The following is a 19,071-nucleotide window of genomic DNA, read 5'->3' as shown; positions in this document are numbered from 1 at the left end:
CTGCCTCCGGCCCCCGCCCAGGCCACTGCGGAGCTGCGTCCTTGGCGAGAGGGCTGGCCTGGGGGGCCCCATTCCCCCGCGTCCGCCGACAAGCGAGGAAGGACATTCCCGGCGCCGCCTCCCACCCCTCAGTCTGAGGGAGGCGGGCAGCTAGCTGCTCCCCCCGCCGCTCCCTCCCCCCATCTCAGTATCCAAACGGAAGCGCCAGCCTGGGGTGGCAGGAGGGCTGTGGCGGAGGACGGCAGGGTTTAGGAGATGGGGGCGAATGTGGTTTTGTGTCATCTCAGTGCCACCCCCGCGTCTTGCACCTGCTACTCGCATGGTCTGCTGGCCCGCTGGGGTGGCAGAGGGCAAGGGATAGAGACCTGGGCAGATGGGCGGGGTGGAGGTGGGGGTGGGCTTGGATACTATTTCCTCGGGAGCAGATGAGGGGGTAGCTACTCCTAGAAGTCCCTGCCCCTGGCTTCCAAGGCTGAGATTCCTTGCACGGCCTGGTGTTCAAGGCCAGTACAAAACTGGGCATCTTACCCCGAGGCATCCCCAGGCCGCCTAGTGACTAGAAGCAACTAGACCCGGCTTTTCCTGTGCCCCAGTAAGGCCTGCTTGGGAAGGTGGGCTTGGCATTGCCCCAACTTAGTACAAACCCCTCCTCCCCTAGCCCAGTCTGGCCAGAAAATTGGTTGGGAGTAGTGCTGAGGGGTGGGTGCCTTGATTCCCCAGGTCCCGCTGGTTTCCTGGACTGCCTTCTTGTATTTACTCTGGTGTTTCCCTTCTTCCGAGCAAAGTCAGGTCCAGGCTGATGTGAAACCTCCTGACCTGCTGAGGAAGTGAGGAGCAGTGACCCAAGAGGCTGCTCCCTTCTGTTGTGGGAGGACACTGCCAGTGATGGGACTCAGCAGCTGGCCTGGGGAAGGAAGCCCTGGCCTTTTTCCATCCCCTCTTTAGAAAGGGAGCTATCTTCCTGGGAGACCTCTGGGCAGGCTCAGGGGGTCAGTGAGCTCAAGGGGGACTATGGGCACACTAAGTGTGAGAGTGTGGGGTGCTGTTTTATGGGGCCATAACTTCCAGCCATCCTTTGGACCCCAACAGTTTGAGATTCGCAGATGCTCTGGTGGTTCTGATGGCTCCAAGGCTAGAGCGTTTGGGAATTGTAGATGCCTGGCAGAGGCATGGTACACTGTGAGTAGTTATGACCCTGAGTCCTCCTGTCAGGGCATGCCATGATCTAGAGGGCTCTGAAGAAGCTCTCAGGGGGGTATGTGTCCTTAACCCTAATTAACTGAAAACTATGATCTCCTTGCTCTAAGCATGGGCAGGTCTGGGGATGGAGGGACTAAGAGGAGAGCTTGGCTTCTATATGTTTGTCCCAAGCTGTTCTGCACCTCTGCTGGGTGGGTGTAGCATATTAGGGAGAGCAACTAGGGCTGGTAGGGGGCTGCTTATCATACAACACTGGATTTTAGTGTTGCCTTTGTTTCCTTCTTACTCTCCAACCCATGGTAAGACTTTCCTCACTCTGGGCCTCAGTTTTCTCAACTATAAGGCAAAGAAGTTGGAGTAGAAATGATTTTTGAGGACCGTTCCATCTCTAAATCTGTGGTCCAGATCCTGGGCTTAAGGGACATAAGACAGCATCAGCAAGGCAGTTGTCCTTTCTTCAGTGGTTTGGCTGAAATCTCTGGATGCTCAGTGGACTTGGGGAGGAGTGGTATGTAGCTGGTGTGCTGGACTTTCTAGCTCCTATCCCCAGTCCTTGTCCCACAGAGGCATTTGTGTCCTGGGTACCTCCTTTTCCCCTGATCCAGGATATAGGTCAGGAAGAGGCAGATGATGAGAAGGTGAGGATGAGGAGGTGGGCAGGGTACTTACCCCTCATTCCACCCCAGCACCTAGCATGGTGTCTGGTGTATAGTAGGCACTCATCAAATGTTTGGATGCTTGTCAGGACCCCTGCTGGATATTTGGAGCTATCCCATATCTCACCATATGATGCATGGAGTAGCATTCTCAGTCTGGGAACTGTAGCAGCCCAGGTAACCAGCAGTCTGGGCTTGAAGGCAACCAACATCCTGAAGCCCAGATCCAGAGCCACCCCCCTGGTGTGCGCCTCCTACCTAGAGTGCTAGACGTCTCTCATTGTGATAGGAACCCTACAGTCCCAGCCCTAGGAATGAGGTTGTGGCTTTTTTGTAGTTGGTTAATTTTGGGGGTCACGGAGGTGAAAGGTGAGATGCACTCAGACGCCCAAGGCCCCTATACTCCTCCTGCTCCCAGGCCTGATCACTACAAAGATGGATGGACGGATAAGTGCATGTTGTGAGGCAGCTAGACATGGCATGGCTGCTATGGCAGCTTTTGCCACCTCTTTAGGCATCATCTGTGTCCCTTTCTGCCTTGGGAGGCCAAGAGAGGGGCAGGAGTTAGGCAACCTGGAGAATGTGTATTCCCCCCTTCCTTCCCCTCCACTTAACCCTGTCACACAGTCCTGGCCTTGCTTTTAAGGGCCTACTCCTCCTCCGTGGGCCTCCAGGTCATCCTTTCCATGTTGGCAGCCCTAGGCACAGGAGTAAAGATCTATAAGCGCCTTGGATGAGCAAGTCTTGCCATTTGGGAACCTACAGGCTCATTTGCCTCTTCATAATGTAGATTGTCGTGGAGTGGGGTCAGGGTTGGGTTTTTTTTCTCTTTTATTGAGATATAACATGTATGGCAAAATACCTGTACTTTACTATTTAGCCTGATGAGTTTTTACATGTGTGTATAGTTGTGTATAACCACAATTCCAGTCGAGAGGTAGAGCATTTCCATCACTCTGCAGGGTTTTCTTATGCCCGCTTCCAGTCAGTGCCCCCCACAAAGGTAACCACCATTCTGACCTGTATCCCTATGAATTACTCTTGCTTGCTTTCAAGATGGTGGGCTTCTTGCTTTTCCCTAGTGAGGATCTGATCCCTAGCTCAGGAGAGACTAGTTTTTATAGCAGACCTATTGACCCCAGAGGCCACTTATGGCTTTAAGTGGTGACATGAATTTACCTTAGTAGAGGCCTCCATGGGGTTGGCACTGGTTAACATTATCCCAGGACCCGTCCTGCCACTTGCCTACACATTCCAGACCCCCACCCTGACTGGAGGCAGAAGTCTAGGAGGAGGGTTGGCAGGATACTGAGAAGGTCACCACATCCCCTAGCCCTGTGTTCCCTGTCTCTTCTCCAAAATTGGTCCAGGGAGCCTCTTTGGGACAAGGGTTCTGGGTCCCTTTAACCTTAAACTCCAATAGCCATTTGACTTTTCAGAAACCCTTCCTGGCCTTTCTGCTTAGGACCTGGCCTAGGTGGGGCTTAGGGCTCCTGCTTGGTTATGCCCCTTGGGCATAAGGAGTAGGTAGTAGGTTAGAGTGGGCTTCTCATCTGTGTCATCCAGAACTGAGCTGGCACCAGTGCTCCCCAGACTAGGATAGTGTCCCTTGCCCAACCTTTGTATTTCAGGCCATGTGGAGGAGAGGGAGGACCCTTCCCCCAGCCTATGAGAGTGCAGAGCAAAGCTGTGGACCACATTCTCTGGGTCTTGGTCTCTTGGTCACTGCTATACTCAGGGGTTTGCTATATCTGGTCTGGCCCTGGATATCTTGCCAGTCTTCCTAGGCCTGGCTTCTCTGGTAGGGCCACAGGCCTAGGGTGGGGGTGGAGGCCTCAGGGCAGCCCATTTATGATCCTGGTCTGGGCGGCTCCCCACTTACAGGAAACCCCACCATTTCAACAAGAGGAATTTAGGCTGCGTCATTTCCAGCTTCCTGCCTGGGCTGCCGGAGGTGGCTGGAGGGCAGACCCCTGACCCAGTAGTGTTTGGGAGTGGGGGGAGGGAGCTTTCCATGCCTGGGGTGCCTTACTGCATGGTTAAAGCCAATACTATATATAGTGTGCTTTAGGGCTCCCCCTCTTGGCACAGATGTTGGGTCCCTTTTTCTTGGGCCCCAGGAATCAGCGCCCCAGGAAGGTGTGTGGCGAACACCATGTGTATCCCTCTGTTGCCCTGTTTTGGGGACTCCTTAAAGAAGCCCTGACTCGAAGAGCTGAGCTCCCTCTTTTACTTCTTCTTTCCATGCCATGAGGGGATACTTGCTATGCTGCACCCTGACTCAGAGTCTCCTCACAATTCTCCTGGGAACTTTGATGGAAGTCCTTGCGGAGAAGGGTCTAAGAATCATCTTCTGGTTGGAAAGAATCTTGTTACCCCTGAGCACTAGGGGCCAGGCAGAGAGCCAACACCCTCCTCCCCCAGGACAGGCGGGGGCCTGGGCAGAGCACAGTGTCCTGAGAGAGAGGCTCCCTGCCCCCACTCTCCAGTGGCACACAATGGCTGCTTTCTCCCCCATGACCTTTTCGAAGTCTGAGCTGTATACAGCTGTCTCTTCTCCCTCTCCCAAGGGGTCTGGGATGGGTGGCATCTCCTCTGCTCTTGAAAAGGACTGCAGGGGCTCCCACCCTGATCCGACCTCCCTTTCTTATTTCCAAAGTTCACTTCTCCCCAGGGAGTAGAGAGTGGCTCCCAGAGCCCTTGCCCACTGGGAGCTGCCCGCTTCATAGCAGAGGCAGAGGGACAACAGAGTTATGGACATGGCATAGTCTCTGGTATCTAAGTGCCTGGGTCCACACCCCAGTGTTCTCACTCATTAGCTGTGTGACCTTGAGCAAGTGCTCTAACCTTTCTTGAGCCACTGTCTCCTTGTTGGTAAAGCAGAGATAGAGCATTCCTTACCTTGCCTGACAATTATAAGAGGCATCATACATAGAACACCCAGTTGTACACAGTGGGTGCTCAATCAGTGTTAGCTCCTTTGCTCTCTCCAGCCCCCTTAAGAGGGGCTCCAGCTCTTTCCATCAGTGATGGTGACAGAAGGCTTAGGCATGAAAATGCCTCTTGCCTGCCAGGACAAGGGCAGAGTCAGGAACCCGTGGAGGGGTGTGGTGGGCCAGGCGGGTGGGCTGGTGGCACCCGCCTAGGGATATGGTATGTAAGCATCAGGGTTGCATCCCCTAGGGAATTCCTGCCTCCCTGGGGGGAGGGCTAGGGGAGCAGTCTTGTTCCCTGGGGAAAGGCTGTGGGACTGGTAATGGTGGCTGTAGGATAGGAAACTGACCACTGAGTAGGCCCTGGGGACCACACCTTCTCAGAGGGGAAAAGATATGTAGGAAAGGACTTGGCTCAGTCGGTCACCAGCTTTGAGCCTTTGGGGAAATCCCTCCCACGGCCTTAGCTCAGCTTCCTCATCAGTAACCTGTGCCTACTGGGTGAGTGAATGTGTGTGGAATACTAAGTGCAGTGCTGGCCCAGAGCGGGTGCTCAGAGGGTCTCGCCTGAGTCTGGCTATGGCTCATCCTTGCTCCCAACCCTGCAGACCCTGGCTGGGCCTCCATCAGCAGGGGTGTGCTGGTGTGTGACGAGTGCTGCAGCGTGCACCGGAGCTTGGGACGCCACATCTCCATTGTCAAGCACCTTCGACACAGCGCCTGGCCTCCCACACTGTTGCAGGTATGGAGCGTGACCAGGCGGTTCCTCCCCCACAGAGTGTGCTGAGCACAGGCACACTTTCCTCACACCCACATATACACCTATCTGGATTCTGCAGCTCCCAGGGGGCAGCACCCACCTGGGGCAGAGCCTAACCCCGACTCTTTCTACCCACTCGCCTATGTAGAAGAGAGATGTCCAGGACTGGAGTCAGACAGACCCAGACTCTCACCCCAGCTCTGCCACTTACTAAGTTGGCCATGTCGCATTGAGCAACGCATTTAACCTCTCTGAGCCTTGGCATGCTAACCATGCAACCTAAAGTGCTAAACAGGACCCACATCTTTGTGTGGCTTGACTGGATGGAGGTGCAGGGGTGACAGGTACACAGTAGGCTCCTTAGTACTATTTGCAGCCACACTGGCTGCGGCTGGTCCCCAGCTCATAGTACCCAGAGCGCTCTCAGTTGGCATCTTCTCCTTGCAGATGGTGCACACACTCGCCAGCAATGGAGCCAACTCCATCTGGGAGCATTCCCTGCTGGACCCCGCGCAAGTGCAGAGCGGCCGGCGCAAAGCCAACCCTCAAGACAAAGTCCAGTGAGTCAGGCTGGAGGGGTGGTGGCAGGGGCTGTGTGGTCTGGGACGTGGGCCCAGGAGGTGGCTGGGTGATTAGCCTCTCCCACTCTGCTCTCCACTTTCTCCTGTGTGCCCCACACAGCCCCATCAAGTCGGAGTTCATCAGAGCCAAGTACCAGATGCTGGCATTTGTGCACAAGCTTCCCTGCCGAGATGACGATGGGGTCACTGCCAAAGACCTCAGCAAGGTTTGAGGGGCCCCACAGTGGATGGGTGGGCTTCTCTTCTCCTTCTCACCTACAGTGCCCTGAAGGCCTCTCCTTCACCACTGAGGCCTAGGCCCCAAAGGCAGCCAGATCAGGCAAGAACAGTGGGCACGGTGGACGGACAAGACTGCACGGTCTGGCTACATGTGATCAAGTTCCCTCAGCTCCTAGAATACAGGCTAAAATTCCCTAGCTCTCACCCAAAAGGTGGGAAAACTTGGGGTAGTTTCCTAGCCTGTCAGAGCCTCAGTTTCCTCATCTGTAAAATGGGAAAGAAATAACGGCATCTACCTCATAGAATGTCTGTTCTAAGCAGAGCATGCAGCACGTGGTAGATGGTGACAGACGACAGCTATTATTCGTTGGTATTAACTCCTAGTGGGAAGACTTTTTTCCTTCCTGACAACCCAGTTTCAGCTGGGCCCTTGGAGCTTGTAGGAGTGCAGCTAAAGGAGGGGAGGGGCCTCACACACACATTTGTTGCACACTCTGCTCCTTGCAGCAACTGCACTCGAGCGTGCGGACGGGCAACTTGGAGACATGTCTGCGCCTGCTGTCACTGGGTGCCCAGGCCAACTTCTTCCACCCAGAGAAGGGCACCACGCCTCTGCATGTGGCTGCCAAGGCGGGGCAGACACTGCAGGCTGAGCTTCTTGTAGTGTATGGGGCTGACCCTGGCTCCCCTGACGTTAATGGCCGCACACCCATCGACTATGCCAGGTGAGGGTCGGCTGAAGGGTGAAGCTTGGGTGGGCAGGGGAGTGGACTGCTGCTGCAGGCTGAGCCATGCCCCCTCCCCACAGGCAGGCGGGGCACCATGAGCTGGCTGAAAGGCTAGTCGAGTGCCAGTATGAGCTCACTGACCGGTTGGCCTTCTATCTCTGTGGACGAAAGCCTGGTGAGCAGAGTTCAGGGCGGGCCTGGCTGTGCCAGGCAGGTGGGACCCAGACACACCCCAGCAGCAGGTACCATGGTGACAAAGCCAGCTGGGGAACAGTGTTGCTAGGCAACTGGCTCCTGTGAAATTGCTGCAGGCACTGGGCTGCGTACTTTGGGGTAGGGAGTGGGGGTGGGCATAACTTCCAGCCAGCTCCCAGGGCTCTTGGGGGTGGCCTGCCCTCCTTCCTTTCCCTGACACTCCTGAGTGCCAAGCCCTGTTCATGACAGTGAGGTGGGCTTCCAAATGCTAAGGCTACCCAGCACCAGTGACTTGGCATTTTTATTTTTGCTCAGATCACAAGAATGGGCATTACATCATCCCACAGATGGCTGACAGGTAAGTGCCCACCTGAAACCTCTTCCCAGAGGTTGTTAGAAGCCCTGTGGGTGCCTGACCCCCAGAGGCCCGACCCCTCCTACTCCCCAGGCTTTAGGGGCTTGGGACCCCTCCCGCCCCCCCGCCCCGACCCCCTCACCCCCATCATGGGCTGGAGACGCCCCGACCCCCTCACCCCCATCATGGGCTGGAGACACAATTATTTCACAAGCCATTCCTCACTCCTTAATGCTGGGCCCCAGGGCAGGTAAGAAGTGTCAATTCAGCATATGGCCATCAGAGCCTGAGCCCCTCCTGTCAAACACATAGGGCTTGAGTATAAGAAGCACCTCCAGGAGAAGTGGATCACTGGGTTCTGTTCCCAGTGGCTCTGATAAACTTCTCTTCAGTGCAAAAGTGGTGGGTTCCAGATATTTGACTAACTTTGGGACTACTGGCCAGGACTCTGTAGTGTGCTCAGAAATTGGGCAGGGGCCCGGAGCCAGGGCATGGCACAATTTAGGTGTTTCTGCCTCTAATCTGCCAGGCGGCAGGTGCTCAGGCTGTGGGGAACACCCCCGCCCCCCAATCCCTCATCCAGCTCACAAGATGGGTGCTGGCGCCCCCTGGTGGCCAGCTCTGATGGCCACGTCTTCATGCCAAGCAATGCCTGCTGGCCTGGATCTGGAGAGGATCCAAAGGCCAGTGTGTGCAGATGGGGATGGTCAGGCCTGGACACCTCAGATCCCTGAACCCAGACCTCTGTTTTGAAATGCCAAGACTCCCCACTTCTTCTCTGGTCTGATTCTGCTTGGTGTGTGTGCCTGTGTATGTGTGTTGGTGGTGGCGGGGGTGCTATAAACCCATATGGGCACGTACCCAATGAAATGTTAACCAGGCATCTTCCCAGTACCCGCTGCTGTTCTTGGCACTGGGACACAGAGGTAACTCAGACATGATCCCTGCCCTAAAGGAGCTCACAGCCGCGTCAAACAGTTGTAGTTCAGTGTGGGAGATACAGCAAGAGAGACAAAGTCATAGATGTTAGACATGCTATGCCAGGAACTGCAGGCAGACTGAGGCTGGAGCACAATGTGAGAGGCGGAGAATCCCAGGAGCAAGACTGGAATAGAGATGGGGTCCGAGAGTGGCAAGTCCTGCGAGCCTCAGCAAGAACTGTGACCACCCAAAGGGCAGACAGGGTCCAAGCCTGGATGTGTGGAGTCAGCTCTGCTGTTTACTGGTTGTGTGACTTCAGGCAGTCTACTTAACCTCTCTGAGCCTTAGTTACCTTTCCTGGAAATGAAGGCAACAGCCTGTCTTTCTGAGCTTTTGAGAGGATTAAATAAGATAATGCATACAAAGCACTTAGCATATTTTTTAAGTGAGCTTTTTGTTAAAATATGCTGTGCAAACCTGTTGTTATTGAGATGTTTCTATGGCCAGGAGTAATATAGCCAGATGCGTTAAAAAGATTACTCTGGCTGCTGGGTGGAAAAAAGGATTGTAGGGGCAAGACTAGGAGTAGGAAAAGGATTAAGGAATTATTGCTAAAGCCCAGGCAAGAGGAATAATGGCAGAACCTACGGAAAGCCTGGCAAAGGCTTGAGGGTGAGGGAGGTTTCAGGCGACTGCCAGGAGTTGATGTTGGTGCTGGATGAGTGGGTCACCGAGAAGAGGAGTGAGCCGTTCAGGAGCAGGGTGCGGGGGGGGAGATGTGTTCAGTCTTGTGCACTCTGGGCCTGGTGTGCACACGGAGATGGGTCTGAGCTTGATGTGGGAAGGCATGTGCTGCCCTGCTCCTGGGTAATTGCTACCTCTGTCCTGTTCTTCCTTCTGCTGCCTTCCTCTGGACTTAGATCTCGGCAGAAGTGCATGTCTCAGAGGTATCTGGCGTCTGCCGTGGGAGCAGGCTCTGGAGGTCGGGTGGGGCAGGGTGGAGCTGCTTGTGTGACATCTGGGGTCTTTTCTCCCTGGGATCCCTGCATGTTTGGGAGGTCATTGGCAGGGGCCTGGCCATCTCTCATGTCTGGCCTCTCTCCTCTTCCCCATTCCGGTCTTCCACAGCCTGGACCTGTCCGAGTTGGCCAAAGCAGCCAAGAAGAAGCTGCAGGCGGTGAGTCTGCTCAGACAGGCCCGCAATAATGGCAACTGCTCTCATTTCTAACCCCCTACCCCTGCAATTGCTCCCCCTCCCTCTGACCTGGTGCCCTTTTCCAGGTCTTCGACCTGCCCTAACTCTGGCCTCCTCCCTCTTTTCCATCTCCTTAGTCTCCTTTCTTCACCCTCCCACCCCTTGTCTTTGATGCTGGGTTTGCCTTCCAAAGGCGCCCAAGGCCCTAGCTCTTCCTCTGACCTACAAGGGCACTAGCTGGTTGCTCTAGTCTCCCTTCTGTCCTCTCCCACCTTGGAGCTTGGCAGACAGACCCCTACCACTGTTTCCAGTTCTGAGATTATGGGGACTGGGTGGCATAAGGGACACAAGCCATTTCCCCCGTCTTAGGACATCCCGGTGAGCCAGCCCTGTTGGCGCTGAGGGCCAGTTGATCTGACAAAGCCTGTGTCCCCCTCTGTGCCTCTAGCTCAGCAACCGGCTTTTTGAGGAACTTGCCATGGATGTGTATGACGAGGTGGATCGAAGGGAAAATGACGCAGGTGAGCCGGAAGGGCATCGGAGGCTTTGGGCAGATGGGGAGAGAACGTGGCTGCTGGGAAAGGGCTAGGACCTGGTGTGGCTCTTGGGTTCTTTTACTGAAACGAAGAAGGAGTGCCTGGGGTTGGTCTTATTGACCTGCATATAAAACCCTGCCAGCTGTGAGCCCACCTGGGCAGCTTCCCCAGCCAGGCAGAGTACGTTGAGCTAGAGGCAGCCGGCCTGCTCCTCCCACCGCACCCTGGACCAGCGCTCATCTCTGCTCTGGCTGCCTCCCATTTTGGCTCTCTCCCCAGTCCTACTCCACCCCTCTACATCACTCCTTCCTGGCCACAGCCAGATTCCAGCCCAAATTATGGGCTGGGCTTGGCGTGCGGGAGTCGCCTTGTTCTGTCCGTCAGTTCCCAGCTGGCCTTGCCCAGCCTTGCTTCGCCTGTCTAAAGACCACCCGTTTTGAACACCAAGCTTGGTGGGTGTGGGGAGGAGCTAGGAGAGCACTGCTCAGCGCTTCTCTTGTTCAGCCCATGGGCCTGGCCACTTTGGACAATCTGCTTCCTGCCCCTCCCCCACAGTGTGGCTGGCTACCCAAAACCACAGCACCCTGGTGACGGAGCGCAGTGCTGTGCCTTTCCTGCCTGTTAACCCTGAATACTCAGCCACACGGAATCAGGTGAGGGGGCTTGGTGGGGAGCCTGGGGTGGTCTTCTTCCTTCCTGGAGTTGCCAGCTCTGTGGGCCCTGTCCTTCGTCACTGGCTGTTGCCTGGGACAGACCCTAAGCTGGGGCCTGTTATTCTCCATCCCTGGCAGAGGCCTCCCTCCAGGCCCAGCTGGCACTGGGATTTGGGAGTGGGTAAGAGGCTGTTCTTTTGAGCACTTGGTGAACAGTCTCTGGGCGGGGGATATTCTAGTCCCTTCTTGAGAGCTCCCCGAGGTACCCTGAATCTGTGCCATCCCTCACCCCCTGCCCTGGCCAGGTGAGCCGGGCTGGGGTGGTTTAGCTGTGGATAAAGCAGAGAGCTGACAGCAGATAGCAGGGGGCCCCCTCATGCCGGCCTGGCCCTTTCTGCCTCACAGGGGCGACAGAAGTTGGCCCGCTTTAATGCCCGAGAGTTTGCCACCTTGATCATCGACATTCTCAGCGAGGCCAAACGGAGACAGCAGGGCAAGAGCCTGAGCAGCCCCACAGGTGGGAAGGGCAAAGGTGGGGGTGCAGGGGGAGGGCACTGTCCCAAGATATCCGTTTGCATAGCTCCTTTTTGGGGGTGGCATGATAGATTGGTGGTGTGGCTGAGCCCTGAGTGACAGGTCTGTGCCCTCAGACAATCTCGAGCTGTCTGCACGGAGCCAGAGTGACCTTGACGACCAGCACGACTACGACAGTGTGGCCTCAGACGAGGACACGGACCAGGAGCCCCTGCGCAGTGCCGGCGCCACGCGGAACAATCGTGCCCGGGTCTGAGTGCTGCCCCTCCCCAGGCCCGCCAAGGCCAAGCTCTACCCTTTTGTAGCCAGGGCCTGGGTGACAAGTGGGCTGGGAGCAGCCCTCTGAGGGCATTTGTCCCCTGCCCCTGATGGCTGACCAGCTTATGTCTCACTCTGCAGAGCATGGACTCTTCGGACCTGTCCGATGGGGCCGTGACGCTGCAGGAGTACCTGGAGCTCAAGAAGGCCCTGGCTACCTCCGAGGCAAAGGTGCAGCAGCTCATGAAGGTCAATAGTAGCTTGAGTGACGAGCTCCGGAGGCTGCAGAGGGAGGTGAGGGCTGCTGCTTTGGTGGGATTGGGGGCTCCCAAAGTACCAGTGGGGAGATGGGGGTGCTGCCTAGACCCTCTGGAGTTTCTGACACCACTCCACTCTCAGATCCACAAGCTGCAGGCGGAGAATTTGCATATCCGGCAGCCACCAGGGCCAGTGCCCACACCCCCACTCCCCAGCGAACGGGCAGAACATGCGTCCATAGGGCCTGGTGGGAGTGCCCACCGCAGGGACCGCCAGGCCTTCTCCATGTATGAACCGGGCTCTGCCCTGAAGCCCTTTGGGGGTCCACCTGGAGATGAGCTTGCCACTCGGCTACAGCCTTTCCACAGCACTGTGAGTTGCTAGCTGGTCTCAAAGGGGTAGGGAAACAGGGCTGGGACCACCACAGGGCCCTCCATGATACCCACTGTGCTTACCCCCAGGAACTAGAGGATGACGCCATCTATTCAATGCACGTTCCTGCTGGCCTTTACCGGGTAAGCAGGGCCAGGGGCAGGTGGGTCCATTTCTGCAAACAGGTTCTGAGCCCCGTGGGTGCCAGGCTTTGTGCTGGATCCTAGGCACAGGGACGACTAGATACACACAGTCCCCACCCTCAGTGCAGGGAAGCTGGAAGGTGAGTGGCAGAGAGGAGGAGAGACTGACTCCAACCCTCCTGGGTTTCAGATCCGGAAGGGGGTGTCGGCCTCAGCTGTGCCCTTCACTCCCTCCTCCCCACTGCTGTCGTGCTCCCAGGATGGAAGCCGCCACACGGTAAAGTCCCATCCCGTGCCCAAGGGACGGGCTAAATGAGATGTGCGCATAGAAGTGATGGCTGTGTGGGTCTGTGAACGTGCACCTCACCTACCACGCCTTCCCTGTGCCCCCCAGAGCAAGCTTTCTCGCCACGGCAGCGGTGCTGACAGTGACTATGAGAACACGCAAAGTGGGGATCCACTGCTTGGGTGAGGCACCCTGGCAGAGGGAAGCTCAGGTGGGCCTTGGAGTGTCTGTGAGGGCACAGGCAAGAGGCCTCACTGCTGGAATGTCTCTCTTTCTAACCCTGGACCGCAGACTGGAAGGGAAGAGGTTTCTAGAGCTGGGCAAGGAGGAGGACTTCCATCCTGAGTTGGAAAGCCTCGATGGAGACCTGGACCCTGGGCTTCCCAGCACAGAGGACGTCATCCTGAAGACGGAACAGGTCACCAAAAACATTCAGGAATTGTTGCGAGCTGCCCAGGAATTCAAACATGACAGGTATGGGGATGGGGTACAGGCTCATGTGACCTCTGGGTGTTGCAGAGGTCAAAGGAGGGGCCAGTGCCCTTCTAATTTTTATACCCTCCCTTTCCTCCACAGCTTTGTGCCCTGCTCAGAGAAGATTCATCTGGCTGTGACCGAGATGGCCTCTCTTTTCCCAAAGGTACAGGAGCTGGAGTGAGGAGCAGGATTGGGAGGGCCTCAGGATGGGGCAGGTTTAGAGAATCTGCTACCTGGGTGGAGTCACAGACACACTGGGCCTTGCTCATGGGTCATGGTTTGAAGTCCGAGGCCTAGCTCCTTCCTCCTCCCCAGAGGCCAGCCCTGGAGCCTGTGCGCAGCTCTCTGAGGCTGCTCAACGCCAGCGCCTACCGGCTGCAGAGTGAATGTCGGAAGACAGTGCCTCCAGAGCCTGGTGCCCCCGTGGACTTCCAGCTGCTAACTCAGCAGGTGATCCAGTGCGCCTATGACATCGCCAAGGCTGCCAAGCAGCTGGTCACCATCACTACCCGAGAGAAGAAGCAGTGACCACTCTCCCTGCACCCTCACCTACACCCTGGGACCTCACTGGCCAAGGGAGCTGGGCCACTCCAGACACTAATCCCCACCCCAACAGAGCCGCTGGCGCAAGTGCCCTTAGTGCTGTCCTCTCCCCTGGCAGCCAGGCGCCCTGGTGCCCGCCCCCCTCAAGCCCCCAAGGATGGGGAGGTGGGGTGACAGGAGCTTCTGTCCCCTACATTCCATGTACCTCCCCCCTGTACATAGCATCCCCTCCCTTTCTAGTGTGCAGGGACCTGTAAGGCATCACTTCCAGCCCCTTGCCCTCTGGGGCACCCTTAGCAGAGGGTCAGGTGGGGACACTCTGAGTGGGGCAGTTCCCCCTACATACACCCACCCCCATGAGCCAGTTCAGCCCTATTGGGGGCTGAGTGGGGCATCCCCCCTTCTTTGTACATAATCTCTGTGGATGTCCTCACCCTGTAGCCACCAGCCCCCATGCTGCTCTCCTTTAATGCCAAACGGCCCCTGCCTAGGGCACAGGCTCCAACCTGTGTTCCCGGGGTCCCCAGCAGCAAACACTGGAAAATCTTTTTTTTTTTTTTCTCTCTCCTCTATTCCACCCCTTAATTTTAACATTGTGGTAACTGAGTGTCCCTGCGTGCCTGTGTGTGAGTGTGTGGGACGGCAGTGCCGTTCCGGAGGCCTGGCCCATCTGGAGTTTTGTGAGGGGTGAGGGAACCAGAGCAGTAGGACCAGCGTTGGGGGGTCAGTCTCCCCTCCCCCATTCTGGGGCCAGGGACTTGCAGGGTAACCTGCTGGGGTCCTGCCCACTGTCTCCCCTCATCACTCCCACCACTCATGCCCCTTCTCTATGAACGTAAAACCACTTCCTTCCATCTCTCCGCCCCCTCCCTGTGGAGGGCACTGTGTGCTGGCTGGGGCAGAGTACTGAGCTCCTGAGCCTGGGGCTGGCTCCCCGGGGGTCCCTGACTTGGCTGAGAGGCCCCTCCCTATAACTTCTGAGAGGCCAGCACCTGTGCCTGCAGTATCTGGGTACCTGGAACCCAGGCTGCAGCCTGGGAAGGCTGGAGAGGCAGATGGTAGCACCCACCAGCTCTTCTCATTGTCCTGCCTCTGTCCCAGGGGACCAGGCTCTACCTGTGTGGTGGTGGGTGGGCTGTCAAGATGTGTGTCATGTACATTTGTATCAAAAATAAATAAGTGACCATGTGCTGTTTCTGATGCCTAGAGAATTGAGGAGAGGGGAACTGGGGAGGTGGCAGATATGAACTGGAGAAAGACAAACCCAGCAAGGACATGAAGCAAATGAAGGCTGCAACTGCTCCAGACTCTGCACTGAGGAAAGGGATGTCTTAGAAATGGAGCTTAGAAATAACAGTGTTTCAGTGAGTCACACCCCCCCACACACACTCCCCCATACTTCTAAAACTTTGCCTAAGACCTGGTTGGTGGTGCCCAATTTGATTTTACAAACATTTCAAATGGTCTAGGACAGTGTCCTGAGATGGGCATGAGTTTGTGTGGCAAGTGCATGAACTGGACTCCAGGCTCTACTAAAATAATTTAATTAGAAATACAAGGAGTTTTAGTAAGGGAGACTGAAACAGCTTTTTCTCCCCTGGCTACCTCTCCCCACTAACCTTACACATTAAGGAAGAACCCCTCTGCAAATGTTTAAGCAGGCCTGCTCCATCTGGCCACCAGAGGGCAACACTGGGTGCAATCCACGTGGCAGAGGTCGTGGCCTTCTGGCCGGAGGAGGGGCCGAACCTGCCACAGTGGCAGGGCTGGGTCAGGTCAGTCGGAGCTGTCCCCGTCCGGGCCGCTGTCCGGCGTGGGTGGGAGGAGGGGTCTCCGGCGCGAGCGCTTAACCCGGCGCGGAGGCATCAGCAGCCTACTCTTCAGCACAGCTATGAGCAGAGTGGGGAGCAGTCAAGGGCAGGGGAGCCATGGGGGGCAGGGAGGGGCTGGGGTGAGTAAGGAGGGGAACTCCTCACCAGCGACTGTGTCCTGGCTGTCCACTATGGGCCCCCAGTAGATGCTCTCCCCGCGTCGGAAGTTTCGGTGCAGCCGAGTGCAGAGTGTGGCCAGAGTGAGCAGCACCAACAGGAAAGTCAGGGCCATGGCAGCCCAGGCAGCCTCTTCCGTGCGTGGGGTGGGGCCCCTGGCCCCCCTCGGAGGTGCTGCTGCCTGAGGGGCCCGGGAAGCCTGACTTGGACAGGCACAGCCACCTGGGCTGCTTTGCGCTTTGGGTACCTGAGCCTCTATCCTGGAGCTGGCATTGCCTCCAGGCCTCCCAGGCAGCAGTGCGGCAGTGGGCACAGAAGGGGCATTACCCTGCTCACCCGGGGTTCCTAATATGGGCTGCCTGGCCTCCAAGCTCCATGGGAATGCGGAGGGGAACCTCAGGACTGAAGGGGTAGGCTGGAGACCAAGGGCAGCCCGCAGCCCACGCCTCTTGGCACCACCAGGAGAGAGCTGCCTGAACCCTCTAGATGCCACCTCTCTGCCTGGGGGCCGCCAGCTCCGCAGAGTAAAGGCCAAAGCTGGGGCCTAAGGGAAAAAGAAACAGCACTCATATTTCCCCTGCCCAGATAACCCAATGATCATACCAACAACCAAGCCTGGGTCCAACACCCCTCACCTGCACACACCCTCTCCGAGACGGCTTCCCTCTGCCCGGTGTTGGCACTAAGGGAGAGGGCTCAGAAAGGCTGTCAGAGTGGAACCCTGCCTTTTCCTTCCTCTGCTTCCTCCTCCGCCTCCTCTTCAGCCAGTGGGCAGCCCAGGCTGGCTCTACCCATGCCATCTCCAGCGCCACTCCCCATGCTGCCAGCACCAGGGGCTATGAAAAGAGGTAACTGTTAGAGCTAAGATGAAGGTGGGAGTGAGCAAAAGGAAGCCCCTGAATTTTCCTTTCCCTGTACATGGGGCTGCAGCCTCTGCTAATGCCAACCACCTTTCGCCAACCACTTACCCGATCCCTAGTGAGGCTGAAGTCAGGGGCCAGTGAGGGCTGGGCCACACAAACATGGGCCAGAAGGGCAAGCTGGAGCTTCAGCCAGGGGTGGGCACAGGGATGGTAGAGGAAACTGACATCCTCAGCCTGGAGGAAAGGCATAAAAATATCAAGCCAGGCCCCAGGTCTCTCCCTGAGAATCATAATTGTATCCTGGGGGCCAGCTTAAAGGAACTTCCAGGATGGCCACATGACCCTTCCACCATCAGGTCTCAGGACAGAAAGTACTGGCGTGCACTGCCTCTTGCCTCTGAGTGTTCCTTTCACCCCTCTTCCATTAAGTGCCACCCCTCAAAGTTCACAACTCCCATGACAGCATGTCTGCTTAACCGTGTCAGACTCCGACCACACTCTTTAGCTGTATTTCTCTGTACCTGCAATGATGGCTCTACAGGTCCCCAGTCTAGACTGTAAGCATCCCCTTGATGGAAACCAGATCTTCTATTCATTGATCTTATCTATATATTTCTCCCCAAAGCATCCAAATACAGGGCATGCAGGCAGCAGGTGCACAATCCCAGGATGGAAATACTTTGTCAATTACTAATTATTCTTTGACCTGACCTGATGCTCAACACTGTGCCAGATGCTATAGGAGATGCCATAAGAGAACTCCCGGACTCTGTCTGCACAGAATGTAAAGGAAACTCAGGGAAACAGAACCAATGCAAATGAAAGAGCAAACTAATAAAACTCAAACTGATTAGTTGTTAAATTCTAAGAAATAGGTTGTAAGCATTACATGAATATGGAGAAGGTGATGAGTAAGGGCTGATGTGATCAGGCAAGGTCTCATGGGAGAGCTGACCTGTACTGCGCTTGGAAGATGGATGAAGATGAATGGCAGAGGCCAGGGAGCTGACTGCTTCAGCTTTGGGTCAGGACGGGCCAGGTGTAGAAGAGAATATGAAGGAGCAAAAGTACAGCAGTGAAAAGAGCCTGGCACTCGCATGTGTGGTAGGCGAGCAGACCAACACGACTGGAGAGAAACCACAGATTTGGAAAGGTCAATCGAGGCTGACTTAACTAGGTAGGGCCTGAAAAGCCAGGCAAGGAAGTATAGCTAAGATAAGGTGGGGAATAAGGAGCCATCGAGGGTTTCTGAACAGTAAAATGATTTAATGAAAGGGATGTCTGAGGAAAGGAATCAGGTAGGTGGCATGAGGTCTCTTGGCCTGGAGCTATTACGAGGATCAAAAAAGTGAGATGGTTCAAAAGGAAAACTAAAGGGGACAGGGAAGCTATGACTGGTTACAAAAATAGAGAGGCAGCCATACAAAGTGAACCCACAATTTGGAACCTGGTAACCCGAGGCACACTCTTTAAACGATACAGCTTTATATTTTCCAAAGTGTTATCACACACTATTCATTTACTCCTCATGGGTACGGACATCACTAATATCCTCTTACAGAAAACTAGGGCCCAGAGAGGTCAAGAGACTTCCCAAAGGCACACAGCAGAGTTGGGGCATGAGTTTTTTCCCTACTACCCTCAGAATTCCCTTGCAGCCTCCTGCGCACACAACCAGCTACTCAACAGCATTCCTGACACAGCACAGCAGAGGACAGAGACCTGTGGCTCACTGTCTTGGGACCAAGAACATTGCCTCTTCGTGACGAAGTGGTAAAGAATGGAGCTAGCGAGCAGAAAAGGCGGAGAAACCCTGCAAGGAGCTCCATGTTTCCCGTGCAGACATCAAGGATGGCTCCTGCTGGTACTTACCTGCCATGTGCTCACCCGTGTGTAGGTCACTCTTGGTGACACCTGTACATGGGGAAAGAAGAGAACTTAAAGTAGCTGGGAGAGTCTGTGTGGGGGATGGGGAGGGGACAGCAGGCCCCATGCCTCCAGGTTTGGATGGGGCGACTGAGGGCTGGAGGAACCGGCAGAGGTCCTCAGAGGGTTACTCGGAGGGTGCAAAGTGGACAGAGTGGGACTGGGCTACCCCTTTGACACCCTCTCCCACCGTCCTGCAGGCTCCTACCTGAGGGGGCAGAGGCCACAGGCCCTCAGGACAACGGGCACCTGCCTCCTCCGCCGGCTCAGCCACCACCTGTGGGTCCAAGACGCGGAAGAGCTGGGGCGCTGGCCTCGGCGAGGGCCCTGCCCTCCCTCTCCCCAGGACCAGCCAGCCACTCCTTCCAGGAAGAACTTTTGGCAAAGCGCTGAGATCCCGGGCCGGAGCCTTCTCAGGATTGGGTCGCCTCACCTCAGTGGGACTCAGGATCCCGGCCAAGGCTGCAACAAGGAGCAGCTGGGGCGAAGGC

At 56.1% G+C, this 19,071-nt stretch overlaps 2 protein-coding genes across 5 annotated transcripts; one reads left to right on the top strand and one right to left on the bottom strand.

Moving 5' to 3' along the window:
• The first annotated feature begins 3,884 nt into the window (after positions 1-3,884).
• GIT1 (GIT ArfGAP 1) lies at positions 3,885-14,998 on the top strand. Of its 4 annotated transcripts, none has more exons than XM_025041668.1 (20): positions 3,885-5,531; positions 5,997-6,109; positions 6,231-6,336; positions 6,857-7,074; positions 7,158-7,252; positions 7,588-7,630; positions 9,469-9,495; positions 9,677-9,725; positions 10,192-10,264; positions 10,835-10,932; positions 11,338-11,449; positions 11,583-11,716; positions 11,866-11,973; positions 12,124-12,354; positions 12,444-12,497; positions 12,688-12,774; positions 12,892-12,965; positions 13,075-13,257; positions 13,360-13,423; positions 13,576-14,998. In XM_025041668.1, exons 2-20 carry the CDS (start codon positions 5,997-5,999, stop codon positions 13,786-13,788), a joined length of 2,082 nt encoding a protein of 693 aa, XP_024897436.1. In that variant the 5' UTR covers positions 3,885-5,531; the 3' UTR covers positions 13,789-14,998. The 4 variants fall into 4 exon arrangements, with proteins under 4 accessions (XP_024897436.1, XP_024897437.1, XP_024897434.1 ...); XM_025041666.1 differs by having other exon boundaries at positions 3,890-5,531; positions 11,866-12,018; XM_025041669.1 differs by lacking the exon at positions 12,688-12,774 and having other exon boundaries at positions 3,887-5,531; positions 11,866-12,018.
• A 333-nt stretch (positions 14,999-15,331) lies between these two features.
• TP53I13 (tumor protein p53 inducible protein 13) lies at positions 15,332-19,070 on the bottom strand (the record flags this gene model as incomplete). The annotated part of the gene is made up of 7 exons (XM_006925176.2): positions 15,332-15,692; positions 15,780-16,335; positions 16,427-16,627; positions 16,760-16,888; positions 18,527-18,568; positions 18,789-18,857; positions 19,014-19,070. Coding segments are annotated over 7 exons (1,167 nt in total), but the record flags the coding sequence as incomplete, so codon positions are not given.
• Position 19,071: the final 1 nt, after the last annotated feature.

The sequence above is a fragment of the Pteropus alecto genome, unplaced genomic scaffold, assembly GCF_000325575.1.
Source record: "Pteropus alecto unplaced genomic scaffold, ASM32557v1 scaffold98, whole genome shotgun sequence".
Taxonomy (NCBI): Eukaryota; Metazoa; Chordata; class Mammalia; order Chiroptera; family Pteropodidae; genus Pteropus; species Pteropus alecto.
This window is presented reverse-complemented; position numbering and strand designations above follow the sequence as displayed.

What these genes read in the sequence shown, in the direction of transcription:
- GIT1 (XM_025041666.1), top strand. Translation starts at nt 5,997, where the DNA reads ATGGTGCACACACTCGCCAGCAATGGAGCCAACTCCATCTGGGAGCAT. An exon ending in TCTCTGTGGACGAAAGCCTG is followed by an intron (nt 7,253 to 7,587) that starts GTGAGCAGAGTT and finishes ATTTTTGCTCAG; the next exon opens with ATCACAAGAATGGGCATTAC. An exon ending in CGCGGAACAATCGTGCCCGG is followed by an intron (nt 11,717 to 11,865) that starts GTCTGAGTGCTG and finishes CTCACTCTGCAG; the next exon opens with AGCATGGACTCTTCGGACCT.